The sequence below is a fragment of the Oratosquilla oratoria genome, chromosome 14, assembly GCF_046742065.1.
Source record: "Oratosquilla oratoria isolate Oo_2021 chromosome 14, ASM4674206v1, whole genome shotgun sequence".
Taxonomy (NCBI): domain Eukaryota; kingdom Metazoa; phylum Arthropoda; class Malacostraca; order Stomatopoda; family Squillidae; genus Oratosquilla; species Oratosquilla oratoria.
Window position 1 is genome coordinate 35,127,873 of NC_134790.1, and position 23,246 is coordinate 35,151,118.

Sequence of the window (23,246 nt, forward strand, 5' to 3'; positions counted from 1 at the left end):
AGACATTCCCCTCTTCCCCAAAGCCCCCTTCACCCCATCCATCCATCTCATCCTAGGACGTCCCCTCATGGGGGGTGAGGTAGTATGTGTGAGCAAAATTTGACGCAGCCCGAAGGGATTTCTCCCCGTCTTCTCCTTTTATGCAATGGGGGGGACGGAGGAGGGGTGGGTCGTCGATTTAATTAAGCGCCCTTGCTGTGGATGTGCTGTGTCTTGCGACACTGCTTCTGACCCAGGTGCAGGGATGACCCGTCATCCAGGAGGTGCTAAGATGGGAGGGAGGGTGGAGGGGTGTGGAGTGTATTCAGGGATGGAATGGGTGGAAATGATTTTATGCCTTTTCCTTTTTGGCTACCTCCCTAGTAAGGGGGAAAAAAGCCTTGGTATATGTATGAAAATGGAAATGGAAAAAAAAAATAATGTCATTATTGGATTTTGACGAAAATAAGAGGGCGATATCCCCAATCTAGCCATGGTCTTCCTCGAGGAGATGGGACTGCTTGGGAATGTCCTCCTCCTTCCCTTTATAAGAGAGGTAGCAATATTGTAATTGCAAAGGAACCTGAAAACCTTTATTTCAGAATTGAAGTTATGTCACAAAAGTTGGCTAATTAAAGAAATGCAAGTTTTCTTGACATTTATTAGCATCCGATTGCACACAGAATTTGTACAGACTTAGTGCACATATATTCATATATATATGTATGTATATATTTACAACAAATAAAGCTTTAATACAAATATACAAAGAATAAATATTGGAAATGGAATGAAACACCAGCGACTAACGGGAAACTGCAGTACACTTTGCATTCTGAGGGGAGTTAATTGTATATATATTTATATATGTATATATATAATATATTCTTTCTGTCCCAGACACACAAGGCATTTGGGTTTTACACACAAGACTTCTTGAGAGGGAAAAAAATCAATCATGGCTGGCGCGCTGTGGTAACGAGTTTGTGCTGAAATAAAGGACGCCTTTTTTCCTCAGGTTTCTTATTTTCTTTGGCAAATGGTGTTTGCCACAGGAAAAACAAAAGGATGCATTTCAAGTCCACACTTTCAGATGCAGCAGAAAAGCACTATAAATAAATCATCTACTTCACATGGTAGACATACTGCACTATAGTGTTCCCCTTGCAGACACCAAATATGCCTTTTTTGCAGGGGCAAACATTCCATTTGTCAAACAGACTTGTAGGAAAAGACGCCTGGAAAACGAGTCGCAATATGGCACAACGCTACGTGAATGGAAACAAAAGGCGGCTTCATACACATCACCGGCTTAATGCAAAAACTGGCCACTGGACGTACATGGAAATAAGTGACTATATATAGATATATACCCAATCGTTGTACTAAATTACATAGCATACAGCTGGGATGAGGGTGTAGTGGGATAGAAAGCAAGAGAGTGAAAGAGGAAGAAAGAATGAGAGGCAGAAAGAGAATAAAAGAGACAAGGAATGACAGATGTTTAAGACTAATATGGGAGTGTACTTTGGGAAAGTAAGTGGTAAAGGAGAAAGACAGAAGGGGATGAAAGTCTTCTCAAAAAGTAGCAAGGATGAAAAACAGCTAGTTCAGGAGAAACAGAGTGGGATGGGATGGTTCAATAGGGCTATAGGGATGTAACAAAAATGTAAAATCTGTATGATAGGTAGACAGGGAAGATGACCCGTAAAGGCTGGTGGAAAGGAGGATGAGGTTGGTTGGATGGGTGACAACGATAGGTTAACAGCAACGCATAAGCGTGAATGACAGGACAGTGGAAGGTGAGGGTGGCATCGGGTTATGTAGCCACAACAGTCAATCCATTTTTGTTTTTTTAAGTACATTTGTGCCGAGAGGCGATCAAGCTACAAACATGACTCTTCTTAAGCCTACGCTTTGGTATGAACACACTTAATACGTGTCAAAACGATGTTGCTGCTTCAACTAGCACAACGACAACACTGCTGAGATCAGAGCCACACACTGAGCACCGACGAGGGGAGAGGTACTGCTATGGACTGTGTACTGGAAACCAGGAGAGTTGGTGCCCCTAGTCTTCAGAGTACCTTGGCCACATTGGCTGAGGTTCAGGATGGGGTGGTACCAGCCTCGGTCTCCGATACCAAGACAGTGGAGACTAAGGCTGGGGTCTCAATAAGAGCCTGTAAAGTGGCAAGACTGCTCAGGCCGAGGCCAAGTTGGGTGCTTCAGGCATGTGTTGAGAATTCGAATCGGACAGATGCAGTGTTGGACAAGGACCACCTCGGAACTGCCTGGGGGGACTAGTGACGATCTGCGGCCTGCCTATGCCCTCCTCCTTCTTTCCTCCGTCACCTCCTGCTGGTGCTGCCTCCTGACGAAGGTGCTGACGAGGAGGTTGGAGTAGGGGCGGAGGCTAAGAGCACCGCGTTCTTCTTTAGTTTTCTTCTTCGACTCACACCGACCTCCTGAGACGTGACTTTAGATGACTGGCGAGGTGATGGGCGAGGCGTAGATGTGGTCCGTAGGGGACGCTGGGGGCGCCAAGCTCGTGCTGGTGCTCCCCGACCGGTCGAGGGACACATGGGTTTGACGTCTCTCCGCCCGTGTGGCGTTATCCACCTTAGGCGTGAGTGTGTGCGATCCGTTGGCCAACGCGGTCAGGTTGTACCGAGCGTTGTCTGGAGTCCCCCGAGAGTTGTTCAGTGCCTTGTTGTTGCTACTTGCGGCGGCGGCGGCTGCGGCCGCAGCCGCGTGGGGCACCCGGAAGGACCCGTGGGCGACGTCTGGTCTCGAATTAAGGGGCGGGAGTCTCACGGCGTGGAGGCTGCTAGGGGCGCTGATTTCGGGAACGGCGTGTCGGTGAGGCGGCCCCCCATTCCGTTCCAGGGACCGGTGGCGCCTGGAGGAGTGGGCAGACCGGGGCGTCACCATCTCGTAGTGATGTTGGTAGGCCACCGTGGTGGGTGCCTGTTGATGATGGGGCGCCCCCAGTAGGCGAGCGGCCCTTGGCGCCGTCAGCACACACCCGTCAGGAGCCACGTGCTCCACCTCGACGGCCTCGTCGCCAGCCACGTAACCCACGTTCTCGAAACTGGCCGCAGGGGCGGGGCCCTGAGAGACCCCAAGGACAGACCCTCCGCTCTGGTCCAAGGGCGCCTTGTAAGTCGGCGCCAAGGTAGAGTAGTTCACGGAGAAGTCGGCGTAGTCGTAGGTATGCTCCTGGGGAAGGAGGTCAAGCCGTCCTCGTTTCTGGTCGACCGGCTGGCAGTGGTCGACGGTATAGTGGTTCTCTTCGATGGGTTTGATCCCCGCCCAGAGCGCCCGCGGGCCGGAGCGTGTCGGGTCGTGTTGCGAGGGTAAGGAGAGACCCGGCGCCGGGTAGAGAACAGTCTCACACCGCTCCAAACCCAAAGCCTTCTCCTTCTTAGCCAACGCCAGGTCGCTCAGTGGTTTCAGTTTGCCCCTGAAACAGAAAGAAATACGTCAGTCGTTACTCAGAGGTCAGCTCTTCTGTATGCAACTGGCAATTACCGACAAATCTGTCTAAAGAAACACCAAGTGAGGACAGCCTTTATTAGTTTCGCTCCTTAGATCTATGTACATATGCTTGATAAAGTTTAACAAGCGAAAAGTCGTACTAACAAAGGCTCCATCCTCACATGGCGTCTCTTTTCATAAACTATTCCTCTGTCATGCAACAAGTACCAGTCATGAGCAACTTAGATTGAAATGGAAAGTGCACAACCCATGATTCAGAAAAAAAAAATCTTTCTATACCAAGAGGCTTTTTTCCCTTTATAAGAGAGGTGGTCAGTACCCCAGAAAAGGAAATTTTAAGAGATCCTTCTCCTCTGACAATAATAATGTGAAAATACATTACTGGCTCATGGAAATACGAAAGCTTTAAAACTGAACTGATCAGAAGGAACAGGTAAAAATGTATAAACTGAAGTATGGAATCTATGACCCAGACAACTGGAAAATATGAGTCTGAAAAAAGCGACAAAACTGGAAAATGTACAGCTCGTGAATGGTACGACACAAGGATGACCAAATGAGATATAAATAAATGAATAAATAACTGTATGCAATAGTTTTATTATTATCATTGTTTTCATATTATTATTATTGATTTTCAAGCTATCCAATATAATCTGCCTACAGAATATATACTGTAAATTGTACATTCTCTATACACTGTATATACACTTCGGAAAACATACTTCATACTCCACAAGTTATCCCGGGAAAGGACTCGGGTCTACCGGACTGAAACAAATTAAAATTCCTTCTCGGACCTCAAGAAAGAAAACCCTTCGGTCAGGAGACCCCTCTACCTCCCACCCCCACACTATTCACGAAAAATGAGGAGAGACATTTGAGGGGCCAGACGAAGCCATCAGTCTATAATCAAGACTACCCCATCTGTCAATAATCAAGGCTACAAGCAGTGCGCGTCATGACGTCACGATGTCCGGGAGACTAATGGTCCAGGCCTGGTGACGAGGTCCACCCCCCCCTCCTCCTCCATACCTTACCCTTGATGAATGAATCTGGGCCCGGGTGATGAGCCTTCGGGGTCAGACTCGATAAGGGGGAAGAGAGGGAGGAGGCGGTGGAAGTGGAGAAGGATGTTGATGAGGAGATGGAGAAGGTTGAGGAGGTGGAGGAGAAGGAGATAGAGGAGGAGAAGGTGGAGGTGGAAATCTCTTGGGCGAGGACTCGTGTCTGGTCTGACTTCGATATGAAGAACGAGTTCGTAAGTGACCTGGAGGTCCCCCTTGGGACGGGAACGTGGTATGGGTTCTGCTGGAGAACGTGGACTCTCATCGAGCGAACAGACGCCCAGGCACAAACCTTGATAAAGGCCATTAGCCCAGGTACAAACCTCAGCTGAATAAAATCGATTGGTACGAACAAATTGAACGTATAATCATTATCGAGACCGGTATGAGAGGATATCCGTTTGGAGACAACAGCTCCCCAGCAGAACGGATTAATCTGGTTTAAGAAAAATAATACTAATAAAAAAGATAAAATGGATGTACAACTACCAAGAACAATTAATCCTTTCAACCCGATGGAGGAGGTGGGAAGGAGTCTCTTACGCCAGGAAGCGCTTAATAGCTGCTGCCGAAGGTGTCACCTTTGCCCTAGTATACGCTTTAGGAACTGTTGGTCTAAGTGACCAACAGTCACTGCTGGAAATCGGAGAGGAGTGCGGGATTCGAACCCAGCACAAAGCGAATGCGAGACCAGAATGTTTCCGATGACGCCACCGAATTAAAGGCAACAAGATAATCAAACTCCGCCTAGTGATGCATTTAAAGTAGGTAAAGGGACTTATATAAATAGATAAATGGATAAATAAACGTATGTACATGAATAACTAATAGGACAGTCAAATAGATGAGAAAAATTAAGTAAATGAATATAAATACATGAAAATAAATAAATAAACAAATAGATGAACAAATACAAACAAATATTAGTCGAGCTGTCGAACTATTGCATCAGTCTCTTTTGGTCGAGCGTGCGAAACTGTCCTATCTTTCGAAGTCTCCGTGGGTTCGTCGCGACACGTCCTCAATCTGAGGGGGGAGTTGGGGGAGGAGGGGGGTAGGCGGAGGCAAACAGAGCCATTAGGCTCTTCCCCTAGATAACAAGGGACGCTTGGTTGGGAGGGTTACCCCCCAACGCCCATGACAAACCAACAAACATATAAACAAAGAAGCGAGTACGCGTTTGTACGCACGCACGCATGGTTAGGCAGGAAGATGCATCTACACTGAATTAATAATAATAACAATCATTTGATATTCTGTCAGCAATGACTAGCGTTTCTATCCTTAGGGACAATATCGCACCGAAGAGGTGGAGTCACAGGTATGGTAAAGGAGAGATTTAAGAAAGATAGCAGAGGTCTTTAACCATAACAGAATACTGTGTGACTCTGGTCTGTAAGGGTGTCACCAAAGTCTCCAGACTACTGACTGGCAGTCCCTCATGGTTAGGGGAAGGGGAGACGGAGTCTAGAAAAGCAAATTCGCATCGGTTTTTACTCGAAGTCATGGAGGGGACGACGTGGGGGCAAACACTGATTCCTGGGGCACCTCATGTCTCTTGTGAGGGGACACACTAAGATCAAAGGACTTAAACCCAAAAGGCTATCTAGTGATAGTAACTAAGGACTTGACGACAATGATCCTTGTAACCCTCTCCAAGTGCAGCCCTGAGGGGCTGATACTCGGTCTCTGGAATGAGCTAAAAGTATCAACTTCATCTGTATATCTTACACCTTTTCACACACAGAGAGCTAACAACCACTTCCTCCTATCATTTTCAGCCAGGAACAGAGACAATCCCATACATCCCAGACAACAGTCCAAAAATTATTTCCCAGAGAGATCTGTAGAAGAGGCTGAGGACCGTTGCCAGCCACTGTGGGGGCAGCGGATTTTCCACCTTAGTGAAACTAGAGACAACAATTTTCATTATCGTGAAGAACTTGGGCAAGACACTCACTCTCTGTACTTGAGGAAAGCGATGGCGAGGATGATGCCGAGGAGTGTGGCGGCGACGCAGGACGAGATGATGACCAGGAACCACGTGTCGTCGATCAGGGGACCTGGAAGGCAAAGGACTTCGTGAGCAGGGGAACTACTGAAGGAGAGCACAAGCTTAAGAAATATATATATATATATATATATATATATATATATATATATATATATATATATATATATATATACACACACACATATACAGTACATACATACAAAAAATAATCATAATACAAACAATTCATCTATTTTCAAGCACTTTTTTTTCCAAACACTTGGTGTGTACCGAAATAAAAGGGACATTGCATGTACAATGTGAAAGTTATATATGAGCGTTTGTGTGCGTACGTGTGTGTAAACTGAATACATTTCTACATTCAATACTAAACAAACGCGTAAGAATGACCTCTGTCTACCAGGACACATATTTGACCTGGAAGCAGGTAGAAACAATTTCGCCAACCACGTCGGCAGTGACTGAAACCAACTTCCCGCTAAGACGATTGTATGTAATACACTTCGAACTTTCAAATTTCAATTAGATAAACACTTTAGCAACATGGCGCAATGTCCATCAATCAGTTCTTGTTTACATAATTACTTGTGTTGTTTATTCACTTATCCATTTGATAACTATTCTCTTCTGCATCCCGTCTCGCCATGTACAGATCACACACACACACACACACACACACACACACACACACACACACACACACACACACACACACACACACACACACACACACACACACAAAATGGATGGCTGAAGACCCAGAATCGGTAAGGGGACAGATTGTATAGAGTATTTGAAGGGATAAAGGTGAAGGGGGTAAACAAAATTAAACTATTATTGACGTGAAAGGATACATACGACAGGAAGGATAGAAGGTGAAAGGGGAAGGAGATGGTTGAAGGGGAGGAAGAGGAGGTTAGGGGGGGGGGGCGTGTGTACGGAGATAGGATCAGCGTACTTGGGCCCCGCCTTCCATCATTACTCATACCCTGACGCGAACAGCCGCGATGCGCGGGTAACCGCGGCGTGAGTGAGGAACCACACCATTATCACTTTCCTTCTCCGGAGGAACCAATGCGCATGCGCCACAGAACGATCCGCTGCGACGGTTGCAGCCAAATTATTATAACTATTATTATCATTGCCATTAACATTATACTACTATTATCATTGTCATTATTATCATTATAATTCTTATTATAATCTTTATTGATTTATCTATATTACTTATTAATTTCTTTTTGCTAAAGCAAGTATGGAGGTTACGGACTGTATTAGATGAAGAAAAAATCCCATTCCAGATCAGTCACGCAACATTCTTTCATGATTGGAGAGAGAGAAAAAAAAAAAGCTATCCCTCTGATCCGTTACCTTAAATCTCTTCTTTACCATCTCTGGTTCCACCTCTTGGGTAAGACAGTCTCAATGTATAGAAGCGCTGGTTACCGTCCATAATATACTATGACAGAAGTGAAAGGTCAGAAAAATCACACACACACACACACATTGGACAAAATGAGCTCTCATCCGGGAGGGTAATAACTTTCGATCACCAATCCAGCACGTGATCCATGGCAATGGTGAATCATATTAAATAGCGTATTCATTCGGCACCTAGATTAGTTATGATTGGGCATATGTGTGTGTGTACACGCGTTTCACCAAAGACTAAAAGATACATCCCACAGAGGAATATAACTTCGGCGAAGAAAGGAAGGAGTGGAGGGCGGGAGGGAGTGAAGGAGTTGTATTTACATGCCAGTCCTCCAAATGACTTCATCCCAACAACGAGAGACCAGGATCGAGCAGTGACGTGGTAGAAAACGTAAGAGCGATAGAAAATGGAAGGTGGCGGTGGCGGCGGCGGCGGCAGCCACGCAACAGCCACCCCGTAGCCATTCCAGCCACCAAACACAAACCTTCCTCATCACCCAGCCAGCCACGTCGTCGCACTCCCCTTTCAGGGCCGTTCTGGCAGCACTTCCTTCAGGGCCCTTCTTGAAAACTTTGAACCTTAAATTTCCAAAACATGAACAGATTTCAACTCCCTCCTCCTCGTTCTCCTTTTCCATCTCCTCTTTCTCCTCCTCCTATTCTTCCTTCTCATCTCCCTCCCTTATCCAAGATTCAATCCTGAGGCATCACTGCTTAAACATTTTCTTTACTACTGACCACTTGTATATTATTCCGTTTGGCACCAAGCGATTTCATTCAGCCGAGGAATGACCCCCTACCCCAATCCCACCCATGCGCTGGGAATGGGTTGATCCACAAGTCCCACATGAAGGACACCCATCGTCCCCTCCCCCAGTCCTTCGGTCTTAACCACCGCACCCTCAACATGGTGGTCCACTATTTAAACTTTCTTCTGGCTAAGACCAAAAGCTTTTCATTAGTTGAGGGTTTTCGAGGGAGGGTCTCAAATCCATGGAGAAAATTTATATATATATATATATATATTCATCTTTTCAACCACATTAATTTTCACTTTAATTCCATGCTATCACGGTCGAGGCTGATAAGGAGCTCGATGGAATCATATACGAAACAGATACGTGGTCAAGCTAAGGACTCGAACCCAGCTCAGAGATAAAAAGTGATCAGTGAACTTAGCCCATTGCGATGTACACACACACACACACACACCGCTAACCAGAACAATGTTATTCAAGCACGCCACTATGATTCACCGGGGGGAGCAAACAGAGTTATCAAACGTCCCTGCGGCTGAAGGAAGTAAACATTGACTCAGATTGAGGACGGGAACGTCTTGCGCTGGTTGTTTACTATGCAAGATGCGCAAACCTCGAACTCGTATACAAATAAGATTACACTGGAGCCTGTGGCCACGAGAAGCTTCCAGCCATGAACACTCAGCTAGCCCTCCCCCATCCCATCCCTCAAGACCTTAGGCTCCCCCACAAACCCCCACTTTCCCCAACACATATACAGGGTTTGCTGGCGTTGTGGTACTCAGCTCGTTTGCTAACTAAGTGTTATTGAGTTCAGTCCCCGACCAGGAATGAAAAACGTCTGTGTGTGTGCGCGTGTGCGTGAGTGAGAGAGAGAGAGAGAGAGAGAGAGAGAGAGAGAGAGCATTACCCATAGATTGGGCTATATACGAGTTCTCATCCGAAATGGTAGCTGCCGATCCCAAGTCCGACATGTGATCCAAGACCACGATGAATCGCGTGCAGGCACACGCACACACACATACATTTCCGATTAATAAAATTAATAACAGAAAATAAATAAGTACACCAACAGAATAAAACATATGTACAGTACATAAATAAAGTGAAAAAAATAGTCAATGGGCTTTTCGTATGGGACCTGTGAGCAAGAAGAACAAGGATAAGTTCCCAACGGATATCAGTGAGAGCCATTCTCCCCTACACGAAGGAACGAGGGTTTCTGCCGCAGTTAAGAGCTCCATGGCGTGCATCCTTCAACACCTAACAGGTCTGTAAGAACGTGTATTAAAGGGTCTCGCTTTTGGTCTCGTACGGAGAAGTGGTTTAGGTGTTCTCAGAGGAGAGTTCTCTCTCCTTTTCTCCCTCATCACCCCCCCCCCCCCGCCACCTGCTGACCCCCCGCAGCCGCCTCTTGAGATGACACAGTGCAGGCCGTGGCACCCGTGATAGTGCCGCGATAGGATGGCGTCTGACACATGGCCACAACGTGTCTACATCTTGTCTTATCACGTGTCAAGACCGACACTGTATCAGGAGCTGAACCGGGCTCCCCTGGGCAAGCCATTACAGAAAAGGTGAGTGGGCTTGCGCCCAACATATCAACAAAATGAATTTCGGGGTAGGCTGCACTTCAAGAATCTTGTGAAAAATTGAACAAAATGAAATAAGATTATGTAGATGAAAATAGGAAATGACGGAAAGGAATAAAAAAAAAAAATGAAAGAATGAAATTAAGAGTAATTTAAATAAACAGCTATAAAATAGCACTATTCCCTCTCCTCAGCTGAATAAAAACATCTGACGGCAGCCGGAATCAGTGCGAGCTTACTGTTGTTACTTTCATGGAATGTAGTTTACAAGCGCTTCTATCATTGTGGGCAATCTCGCGCCGCTGTCGTGGGATTTGTAAACCCGTGTGTGTCATGTATATAAATATCCATGCCTGTACATATGTATTCCTGTATCTATGTTTATGTCTGTGTGTTTGTCTTTATCTTTCCCTCCCTCCCTCTTTCGCCCTCCCTCCCTCTTTTCATTGCTCCTCCTCCAGTAAGTGGGAGTGATATCTCCTGAAGAAGTTCCTCCTAGGGGGATGTAGGACAAAAGACCAAAATCCCGGTTCTCTCCACAACTTAGAACTATTAACCACCCGACTATAAATACCCTCGACTAATTAAAACACTAGGTTTAATTAGTCGAGGGTATTTGTAGATATCACTCTCACTGGAGAAGGAGCAGTGAAAAGAGAGAGAGAGGGTGAAAGAGGGAGGAAACGATACGGATAAACTCAGACACAAGTAAATTGATACAGGAGTACATACACATACATACTGGCATGCATATACATGACACACACGCGAGAGAGAGAAAGAGGAGAGAGAAAGAGGAGAGAGAGGAGAGAGGGGGAGAGAGAGAGGAGAGAGGGGGAGAGAGAGGAGAGAGGAGAGAGAGGAGAGAGAGGAGAGAGAGAGTGAGAGAGAGGAGAGAGAGGGAGAGAGAGGGGGAGAGAGAGGAGAGAGGGGGAGAGAGAGGAGAGAGGGGGAGAGAGAGAGAGGGGGAGAGAGAGTGAGAGAGAGAGGGAGTGGAGAGAGGGAGAGGAGTGAGAGAGGGAGAGGGAGAGGGAGAGAGAGGGAGAGGAGAGAGGGGGAGAGAGGAGAGGAGAGAGAGAGGAGAGGAGAGAGGAGAGGAGAGAGAGAGGAGAGGAGAGAGAGAGGGAGAGGAGAGAGAGAGGGAGAGGAGAGAGAGAGAGGGAGAGGGGGGGCTAGACGAGGGAAGGGGGAGAGTGGAGTACAAGTTAAACCTTGGGATGGAAGTGGACCTTGGGAGAACACCCAACACACTTCAAGGGTGACCTCTGCAGAAGGAAACGCTGATGACAAACAACGGCGGTGGTGGTGATGGTGGTGGTGGTGATGACGATGATACTGATACTGGAGGTAGAGGAGAAAGATGGTGATTTCAATGACAATGGTGGTGATCGTGGCGATGGTGACGATGGTAAAGGGAATGCCAATTAAGATGAGAATGGAGGAGGGGAAGGAGGGGTGGGAGAGAATGAGGCCGTCATTTACTCCTCTTCCTCCTCCTCCATCACCACCACTACCACCAACACTTCCTTCTCTATCTCCTTCCCCACCATCACTACCATCACCGCAACCACTACTTCCTCCTTTTTCTCCACCAATACCACCTCCTTCCATTTCCTCAACCATCACTACTACACCACCACCATCACCATAACCACTACGACCATCAAAACCTATTCCTACTGCTCCTCCTCAGCTGCCTCCTCCTCCTCCTCCTCCTCCTCCACGTGCCGGCCGGCCGGCCGCCCGTCCACCTCTGCCATCTGGAGAGCATGCGGACAAACTCTCGGAAGGACGGACAGCGACGCAGCAGCATCAACCCGCTGCTGCTGCTGCTGCTGCTGCTGCGTAATGTAGCGCCGCCTCTGCCTCGACGACGTGGGTGGCGCCACAGCAGGCGACCCGCAGCTTCGCGGGCGCAGGGGCGTGCGCAGGCAACCCTGTACACCTTCGTCGGACGCCCACCGTCGTCGTCAGCCGGAATTATGATGTCATGTCGGCTGGCGTAAAGGAGGTAACCCGCAAAGCGTGTTGTTGTTGTTGTTGTATGAGCGGGGAACCCCAACGCGGCTTTTGTAAGCTGGCAACCCTGTCTCTATCGGCTAGTGTGGCCACGTAGTCGATCTATCGACTACGTTTGGTGGCGAGATCAATGCTATAGAGAGAAAATTCAGTTCCGAGGGAGATTTTTTTGGTAGATAACAAGGATCAAATTAATAAAAAGGACGAGAGAAATGACCACCTTACCCTTTATATGTTACCCTGGTAGACAAAACATCGAATTACTCAGAATTGCATTAAAAGACAATTCATGATCACTACGTTGAGTTAGCTTGAGTAGAGCGAGTTACAAAAACAAAAATTGAATTTTCATATTTCTTCGGTTTCATCAATGTTTATTTATATATGTCTGAGCGAAGAGTCCTGAAGAGAAAATCCAACCCTGTACAACGAAGAATTCGAACCGCCGACCCTTTGGGTGCAGGTCGAGCGTGCTAACCCCTACACCACCACCACTACCACCACCACCATCAGACTTTCTCGTAGACTAGATGAAGCGGAGGTAGAAAATACATGTGCACACACACACACACACACACACACACACACACACACACACACACACACACACACACACACACACACACACACACACACAAAGAGAGAGAGAGAGGGAGAGGGAGAGAGAGGGAGAGGGAGGGAGGCAATACATACCCTACAGTTAGGTGGGGAGAGGGGTATCCTATTATGCAATTTGGCAAGATCAGGGGTGTTGCGAGCGCCAATTTGGCAGTATGAAGTGGGGTCGGGGGTGTGGGGGGGAGGCGAGTGGGTCAATTTGGCGACATTTAGGGCAGTCACGCCGGGTTCCCCCCCATCCAAAAATAAAGGGGGGGGAGGGATGCAGCCATCGAGGATGAGGAAGATGGGGAAGAGGAGAAGGTTGAGGCGGAAGAGGAGAAGGTTGAGGCGGAAGAGGAGGCGGCGGAGTAAGAGGAAGAGGAGAAAGAGGAGGCAGCGAAGTAAGAGGAGGATGAGGAAGAAGAGGAGGTATGTGAGGTAAAACAAACATATTACATACATATATTCATACATAAACAAACACACACCCACACACAAACACACACACACGCATATCAAAGTTAACAAAACTGATCTAGAATATAGTTAGAAGGAAATCTTTCAAATATTTCCAAAACTGTTGACCTTTTCATCTATTATTTCATATTTAGTGATTTTAGTGTTAAAAGGTGGTCCTCTCAAGGAAGCTAAAGAACAGCAATGCATATGCGTGGGGGTATAATATGAATAGGAGGCTCGGACGTCCGGGCAGGAGGTCCCATCCGCAGCTAACTTAATTATATGACGGTCGTGGTGGGCAAAAAAGTAAACAGAAAAATAAAATAAACAGAAAAATAAAACAAATAGATAAATAAAATAGATAAATAAATAGATAAATAATAATAATAAATAAAGAAATAAAGAAAATAAACAAATAAATAAGATTAAGATAATAATAAACAAATCAAATACGTAATAATTATAATTATTATAATAACAATAGTACTACTAACAATAACAATGATAATTATAAAATTGATAATAACAATACTAATAATACCAATACATAACAAACAAACAAATGAAATCTAAACAGAGCGGAATAGTACTGGGATATTGACAAGAAAATATGTGACAGTTTGTACACACGCGGCGTCGGGTTACGAGCTCCATATGGGCAAGGAAAGCTGGGGAAGGTGGCATTCATCAATGACCACTGGGGCTCTCGTGATTGATGTTATTTTTCTTCTCGCCTTTCTATCCCTGTTATTTTCATTTTTGGAGAATGTGTCAAAGAATTTGGTTGCGTATACTGTAGTACTTCATTACTGACTCCCCTCCTCTCCCTCTCTCCCTCCTCTCCCTCTCTTCCTCCTCTCTCTCCCTCTCTTCCTCCTCTCTCTCTCGCTCCTCTCTCCCCCCTCTCTCCTTCCCTCCCTCCCCCTCTCTCTCTCTCACTTCTCTCTCTCTCTCTAACTGCTCATCTATGGGCAGTCTGGATATAATTAGAGACACTTCCACACCGGCCTGGGGCAACGAAAAGGCCAATTAGGGAAACCGTGAAGATGAACCACATGACATAGTCCATTCGCTTGGCCAGTGACCACCCCACAAAGGCTAATGACGTCACGTCGTTCGACAGGGACTACAGTCGATGACATAAGTTCGTGTACACAGTCCATAAAGGTCTCCATCCACGGTACGACTTGGTCTTGAGGCCGCCGGACAGATCTGGTCAGATCCGACTAGATTGGATCGTGTGTATCGATCGGACAAACTAAAATCGGTACATACACGATGCAATCTAGTCGGATCCGACCAGATCTGTCCGGCGGCCTTAAGACCAGATCGTACCGTGGGTGGGGTCTATAACACACGTCTACTCCCTTCAATACGATGGTATTCCTCGCATTAAGCCTACCCTTCAATGGGTAAAAACGTTTGGCGTTAGACATAATGAAATGCTTCAAGGGTTTCACTGGAAGTATAAGACTGTTTCATGTGCCCCCTTCACCTCGGTGCTCTGTCTTCGGGTCTCTTCGGAGGCGTGGGTTTGAATCCCACCGCTGCCACCATTTGTTGTCCCTCAAATAGAAGACAACATATACAAGATCGTGTGGCGGCAGCCATAATCAAGTCCTTGAAGTTTGTCATCAAGTTTTGGGGTCTGATCGACACAAATGCCTTAAATCCTTTGGTGTTAGCTAGAATAAAATATGCAAAAGGCGTCATCGGGTCGAAGGGGGAGGGGGAGGAGGAGGAGGAGGAGAAGGGCTAGAAGGAGGAAGAGTAACAGGAAGAGATGAAGAAGGAGAAAAAGGAGAAGACGGGGGAGGAGTAGGAGAAAGCGAAGAAGGTGAGTGAGGAGTAGAAGGAGGAGACGGAAGAGTAGGAGAGGTAGGGAAAGGAGACGAGGAGGAGGAAGAGGAAGAGACGGAGTAGGACAAGAAGGGAGAGGAAGAGACGGAGTAGGACAAGGAGGAGGAGGATGAAACAAACGGAATAGGAAGAGTAGAGGAAGGGGATGGAGGAGGAGTGAGAAGAGGAGGAGGAGGGGGAAGAGGAGGAAGAGGAGGAGGAATAGATCTAAGCTACTCCTGGTCTAAGAGAGGCCAAATACTGAATAATGCAGAAGCACTGAAGGGAGCCGGAGCTACAAGCCACGGCGTATGCCTCGGCGCCGCACCTCAGCTTGAGGGGAAGGAAGGGAGGGAGGGAGGGAGGGAGAAGAACCTAGAAGAAGGTGAGGAGCCAAGAGGCGCTGACTAGCTGCGGCCGAAGCCGTCACCTTTGCCCTACAAGATCATCCTCTAGGATCTCAACAACCCCTCGACTTCGACCAGAAGCTTCTACAAACCCAACAGATCACTGAAGAGGTTCTTCCGTGACGTCATCGTTTGTTTACAAATATCGGCCCATTGCCGCACACGCAACATGACAGTAAATGTTATTTTTGTAAAACAAGTCGGAGACCTTGGTTGTGTGAAGTGTAGTATTTCATTATTTACTCCTTCACTGCAATATATCTTATTTTGCCTGTCGCTAGGCAATTTTATTAGAATTAAGAGACATTGTATAAAAAGACGCAAACGTTATTCTGGTTTCGTCACATGATTCTATCAACTTAGTGGAAACGTCACCATACTTACGAGGTTTAGAGCTACTGTGGTAACTATATGACGTCATTATTCATATGACGACATCATGAGGGCTTCTGAGGTCCATTACTCAGATTTTCTCTTCCTCCCATCTCCTCTTCCTCTTCCTCCTCCTCCTTCTCCTCCTCCTCCTCTTTCCCTACCCGCATAGGTCGATCTCCACCTCCTCCCCCTCTTATCCTTCGCCAGTTCTTTTCCAGCAACTTCACGTCTCTTACAGTAGCTACCGTAACTGGTCTATTGAACTTGTTTGAGCCTCAAGCTCGCTTAAGAGGTCATCCAGAACAATAGCTTTAGCGTCACAACACTCAAAAGTTCTTCAAAATCACTCTTCGTGATGGTTGTTTGTTCTTCAGAAACCATCGAACAGAGGCAGTCGTCGTCACTCTTACTTGAAGCGACATGACGTCATCGTAAACAACGGCCAGGTGGTGTCAGGTCCCGAATAAATAAGTGACATTAGCCTTAATATTATTCAAAACGACACTTATGACACTGATTGAAATATCAGCTGAATATATGACGTAGGTCGTGTCATCCAATAACATTTTCCGATAAGTGACGTAGTTGTGAGGTCATGTCCGAAGACGAGCAAAGAAGCGTAACGCTTGCTAACGATCAAATAAACATGACATACTAATATATCGAAAACAAACGATTAATGACAGAGGATACAGTAACAGTTTAACAAGTGAACAAAATAAATAATTATATGATAAAAAAAAGGATAGAAAAAAATCGAGCTTCCAACGGTTTTCCAAGAAATGAACAAGAGAACAAAATCTCAACAAGATCAATGCCTTAAGTTACCACGGAAAACCAAGAAATTTCCCATCAAAGAGGAGGAAGAGGACAAGGAAGAGGAGGAGGAAGAAGAAGTGGAACAATATTCTTAGGAGGTTCTCTTCCCTTCTCCACCCTCTCCCTCCTCCTCCAACACAATAGCCCTGCCCGCCACGCGCCCTCCCAGCGTAAGGTGATGTCGCCGTCCTTGTTTATTCTCCGCGCGGGCACACACAGCAGATGGGGCTCGATCTCAGTGTAATTCAAGATCAAATAGCACACTCTTGTGTGTTGTAGCGATAGGCTGGCTGGCGTGTGGGTCCCCATCTGTCAGGGTACGTTACTTTGGGTGGGAAGTTATGTGACGGAGAGGGAGGGAGGGAAGGAGGGAGAGAGAGGGAGAGAAAAGGAGAGAGAGAGGAGAGAGAGGGAGAGAAAAGGAGAGAGAGAGAGGAAGGGTGGTAGTGTGGATGGAGGGGCTGCAACTAAGAAGCTTCTAAACCACATAAGAGATCTGCATTAATCAAATTTTAAATAATGGATGATCCAGTTTGGGCACACCGCCTAAATGATGGCCAGGGTGGTCCGCGCGCACGCACGCACACACACACACACACACACACACACACACACACACACACACACACACACACACACACACACGCACACACACACACACACACACACACACACGGCTTGTTGAAATGGAGAGCGTCGTGGCCTCTTACGCACGCGATCCCGAGTTCGCACCGCGCTCCTGGCGTGAAATGCTTTTACTCATACTGCAAGTCGCTACTGTTCTCTTTGAGCAAAATATTGTGTGTGTGTGTGTGTTTGTGTGTGTGTGTGTGTGTGTGTGTGTGTGTGTGTGTGTGTGTGTGTGTGTGTGCGTGTGTGTGTGTGTGTGTGTGTGTGTATGTGTATGTGTGTGGTATTATCTCTTCCCCATTGTGTGATTCAAGCACGTGAAGGGATAAAAAGAAAAGTGCGGGAGGATAATAGTTGTGTACCCGTTTCATCGGGAGGTCCTGGGTGGAGGTTATAGGTGGGGTGGGTGGTTTAAGGGGATCAGGAGGGGGTAGGGATAAGGCAGAACCGAAAAGCTTCTACATATAGCGTTGGGAACCTACACTACTAAAGCCTCGTTGACACGGAGCTAGTTTAGTAGCCGCTAGTACTAGTGACTTGTAAACTACTCCTGAACTTGCCTAATGTCAACGGAAAGTTAGTCAACTTGCCTCCAAACTATCCTAGTGTTAACAACACTTATTTGCCGGGTAAGTTAACTTGCAGCATCTAGCACTACCTGCTACTAAACTAGCCCCGTGTCAACGAGGCTTTACGAAGGTCCTCTCATGAAATCCGATCTTCCCTTCACCTTTTATTGGGTATTATGGTTACCCTCACATAGGCTACATTCTATAATAACAAAATCCATTTTATTCTGTTGGTGAAGACACGTACAATCCTTTCAATTAAAAAGATAATAAATACATGACAATGGGTTGCGTGGTTCGGTGGTACAGCATTGGTTTTGCTTTGTCGAGTACCAAGCTCATACCCAGACTACCCCTTACCCGTCGACTTGGCTGTGAAAGAGAGGTCCTGGTTCCCCACACTCCACATCGTTCCGACGTCTAGTAAACATACACGTCTCTCTCTAGACGTGATTCTAGGGCTTCTAGTAAAGGAGAAACTTCTATATTGTCGAAGACTTGATAAGATTTTTATTCAAATTATTAAATTTGGGTCACTAAGGTCTGTAACGTTCTTGTGAATGCTGGGAACTAAGATGAATTTACCGATTCTAAGTTCATCCCAAGGGAAGGGACGCTGCGAATGTTGAAAATAAAAGGGGAATTTATTAATCCCTCCCTTAAGTATACGAATAAAAAATAATCGTACTGATAACAAATAGAGATACGAGTTTTTAGTTCGGTTGGACATAATTTTCTGGTACATTGTAATTAATTCGTTCTGTTCTCAATGTGGAAAATATACGGTGTGACACAAACCTCCGTAACCAGCTGTACATGATCACTTGTAAAGAAAAGAACTCTACGCTACAAGGCACTTAGCAGTGATGTCACAAATGATAAACACTGAATAGATAATAGATAAATGAACACGTCAACCGAGAAGGCATTTCCCCTAATATGGGAGATACTAAAATAAATACATAAATATATGAACAAATAATTGAATAAGGCAATAATGATGACAATGATAAAAAATGGTGATGATAACCGTACGGTAATAACAACAACAATAACACGCCGGAGGACACTAAGCCCACCACCATCACCACTTAGGACAATACGTAACAACCATCACACTTAATCGAACCCTCCTCCTCCACTAAAGCCCCCCTCCCCCTCCCCCCCGCGCTCCTCCTCTCCCCCACTCCCCTCTTCACATCTCCTTTCACCGCCGCCACTCCTCCATTGTGGAGTTGATGGAGGGCGACATCGTCAGAAGCACTTCGGAGGATCAAATTACTTCGCCAGACGGGGTCCGAGGATCAGCCCTGGGAGGGAGAGGGGGAGTGGGGAGAGGGGTGGGAGGTTAACGAGGACAGGGTGGGAGTAGGGTAAGTGGTGTGTGTGTGTGTGAAGACTGAATACATATGGCTGTAGTGTGTGGAAATATATATATATATATATATATATATATATATATATATATATATATATATATATATATATTCTTAGACCTTTCCCTGTTAATAACAAAATATATACAACTGTTCTGGGTGCCGCCAAGCGATTTTATTCAACCAAGTTGGGTGAACTTCTCTGCGCAACAAAGTACGCTAGACCCTGGGACACTACCAACCCTATTAGAAATGAGCATGGATGGGCCGAGTACATACGCTCGGTGGTGGTGGTGGTAATGGGTGGTGGTGGTGGTGGTAGACGGCGGTGGCTATGGTGGTGGCAGAACAAAAGAGAAAGTTGAAGGAAAGGGAGAGAGAGAGAGAGAGAGAGAGAGAGAGAGAGAGAGAGAGAGAGAGAGAGAGAGAGAGAGAGAGAGGAGGGATGACGGAAAAGAGAAGGGAGTGAAAGCGATGAAAAGGAAGGAGAGGGGAGGGAATGGGAAGTGGGAGGGAAAGGGAAATGGGAGGGAAAGAGAGGGGAAGAGGAGAGGAGGGGAAGAGGAGAGGAGGGGAAGAGGAGAGGAGGGGAAGAGGAGAGGAGGGGAAGAGGAGAGGAGGGGAAGAGGAGAGGAGGGGAAGAGGAGAGGAGGGGAAGAGGAGAGGAGAAAAGGAGGGGGAGAGGGAGACGGGAGGAAAAAAGTGGGAGGGTAGTGGAGGGGAAGTGTGAGGGAAAAGGAAGAGGAATAGAAGGGAAATGGGAGGGATAAAGAAGAGGAACAGAGGGAAAGTGTGAGAAAAGGGAGAGGGAGTGTGGAGTGGGAGGAGGGGAGTGGGAGGAGGGGAGTGAGAGGAGGGGAGTGGGAGGAGGGGAGTGGGAGGAGGGGAGTGGGAGGAGGGGAGTGGGAGGAGGGGAGTGGGAGGAGGGGAGTGGGAGGAGGGGAGAGGGAGGAGGGGAGTGAGAGGAGGGGAGTGGGAGGAGGGGAAAAGAAGGGGGAAAGGGATGGGGAAAGGGAGAGGATAAGGGAGAAGGAAAGGGAGAGGGAAAGGGAGAAGGAAAGGGAGAGGGAAAAGGAGAAGGAAAGGGAGAAGGAAACGGAGAGGGAAAGGGAGAGGGAAAGGGGGAAGGAAAGGGAGAAGGAAAGGGAGACGGAAGGGAGGGGAGAGGGAAGGGAGGGGAGAGGGAAAGGGAGAGGGAAGGGATTGGGAAGGGAGGGGGAAAGGGAGAGAGATGGGAAGGGAGAGGGAAGGGAGAGGAGAGGGAAGGGAGAGGGAGAGAGAAGGAGAAGGAAAGTGGGGAGAGGGAAAGTGGGGAGAGGGAAAGTGGGGAGAAGGAGGTGTGGGCGGCACAGGGGGGGGAGTCTTACCAGCAAAACCGCAACAGTCCCCCGAGACGCTACAGGTGTCCTGCGAGGAGGCTGCGTGCCCATCCCCCTCCCCTCCCACCTTGGGGGGGGGGAGGCGTTACCCCCCATGGGGAGAAAACTGTCGTAAAGACACCTTTTTCGTGAGAAAAAATCTTTATTTTCTTTTTACTTTTTCATTTTTATTATAATCTTTAATCAAACTTTTTCTTTAAGATCCTCTTTAATGCGACGTCACGTCGGGGTCATAAGGTCTCCCAGGACCTGTCGCCAGGCGAATTTATTCATCCGATAGAGACCCAATGTGATGATTGCCAGTACCTAATACCCACATCTTAATTCTTGGAGGCGATAAAGACCTCAGCATCACCACCCAACTTGACTCACGTCCATCTCACCTCACCGAAGCACTGTCGTTGTCGATCACCAACGGACCGCCCTAACCAAGTAAGCAAGCACTGTGCTTCACCAGCGCTTCTATCAACACGGGTAAGTGAACACGCACGGGGCTTAGCGGGGTCCTTACCCACCGGACTACCTTAGACCTTCCCCCTTCCCCGCCCCTCGCCCCCCGAGATCGAGGAGCCCAGCGTCAGGTAGTCCGGGTCCGGTTTCACGTTGAACACGTCCGCGAACTCTACTTCTATGGTCCTGCGAGGACGTGGGGAGGAGGGCGGGAGGGGGAGAGGGGCGAGGGGGTGGGGGATGGGGATGGAGGAGAGATAGTGTGCCGCCTGCTAGTCCATCCACAAAGTCACAATGAGAAATAAAATATAGATGGGGGGAGGAGGAAGAGGAGGAGGAGGAACAGGAGGGGGAGGAGCAAGAGGAGCAAGAGGAGGAGAATAAGGAGACGAAGGAGAAATAATCTAGAGGAAGAAAAGAGGTGAATGAGGAGGAGGAAGAGGAAGGGGAGGAAGAGCCGAAGGAGCAAGATGAGGAGCAGGAGGAGGAGAGTAAAGAGGAGAAGGAGAAACGATCTAGAGGGAGGAGGAAAGAGGTGGTGGAGTAGGAAGAGGTGGTGGAGTAGGAGTAGGAGGAGGAGGAGGAGGAATCAAGAGAAGAGAGACTGGCAGCCTTGATGGCGAACCTTAAGCGGGGGTGGGTGGATGGGTGGGGGATGATGGTGGGGGTGGATGGGTGGGGGATTAATGAGGATCGGGTAATCTGTAATCTGTGGCCTAACGTCTCAGCACACATTCGGGATGGGGGGAGTGGGAGTGGGAAAAGATGGGGGGAGGTTAGGGGGGAGGGGGTAGAGGTGCACGCAAGCATACCCGTTGTGTTCTTCTGTCTATCTGCGCCCACGGGGTGGGGTGGGGTGGCTATCGGGGGGGGGGGGCAAGATATGGGGGTTGGGGTGGTCAAGTGGATAAAGTGCTCAACTCAGGTACAGCGTGGTCCTTTATATTTTTTATTCTGGCTACCGTCATGTGATTTTATTCAGCTATGCAGTGGGCTCTTCACTTCAGAATGGGTCAACATCACTTCAGCAAAGGGTTTTGTTCATTATTAACAAAGATTTTTCCACCACTGTTTTCAGATACCAGAGCAATTTGGTGAGGAGCCTACGCCCCAAGGCGCTGATTAGCTGCGGCCAAAGCCGTTGGGGGCACGTAGCAGTCACTGCTGGGAATCGAAGATGAGTGCGGGATTCGAATCCACAACTAAGCGAATGCGAGACCAGCACGCTTTCGATGACACCACTAGCGCACTAGAGTAATTTAAGTAACTGATGACAATTACTAACTAATCATGATTACGCGAATAGTTATCAGGGTTACGACGCTGACGTCGCAGAAGTAGTTGATCACGAAGACGAAGGAAAAAAAAAAGAGGATGAATATCTATTTCATTTATAAGATTCGCTTTAGCAAAGTGTTCTTTCTTATTGTATGCTAATTTGGTGCACCGACATTTCTTGATAATGTAGCGTCTGATATGAAATTTATTTCGTGTACCCCATTCTATGTACAGGGGTTTTTAAATTCTTGCAGCCTATAAGAAGACGGTGACGGTAAGTGAGGAGAAAAAATTCACAAACAGCAGCAGAAGAAAACGAAGACAAGAAGAAGAAAAACCAGAACCTGAAGAAAAAAAAAAGAAAAGAAAAGGAGGAATCAGAATCCGGATAAGCAACAGAAGAAGAGACAGGAGCAACAATAGTAGTTAAGGCCCGCCACGTTACGTCAATGCGCGTAAACACATGCGCAGACGCTCAACTCGGGTCGGTGGGACGGACGGACGGTGGGTCCTGGGTTGGCCTGGGCTGGCCGGGTCTCCTTCGCCTCTCCTGTTGCTAATGTACACGCCGCTTGCAGCCCGGCCCCGGCCGCCAATCGTAAACTCAGATGATGCATCGACGCCTGAGCAGCGCTGTGCCTGCCTGCACTTGGAAACAGGCGAAGCATGCGCGCGAGCGAAGGGCTAGGACGCACGCAAGT

The 23,246-nt window shown here is 47.4% G+C and overlaps 1 protein-coding gene across 1 annotated transcript in view; it reads right to left on the reverse strand.

Moving 5' to 3' along the window:
• Window positions 1-623: 623 nt before the first annotated feature.
• Window positions 624-23,246, reverse strand: part of LOC143032841 (uncharacterized) — an 826,304-nt gene continuing 803,681 nt past the window's right edge. The window contains exons 5-6 of the mRNA XM_076198001.1: window positions 6,508-6,610; window positions 624-3,445 (exon numbers count right to left, since the gene is read on the reverse strand). Coding sequence (XP_076054116.1) covers window positions 2,461-3,445; window positions 6,508-6,610 — 1,088 coding nt within the window. The 3' untranslated portion in view covers window positions 624-2,460. The remainder of the gene's footprint in view (window positions 3,446-6,507; window positions 6,611-23,246) is intronic.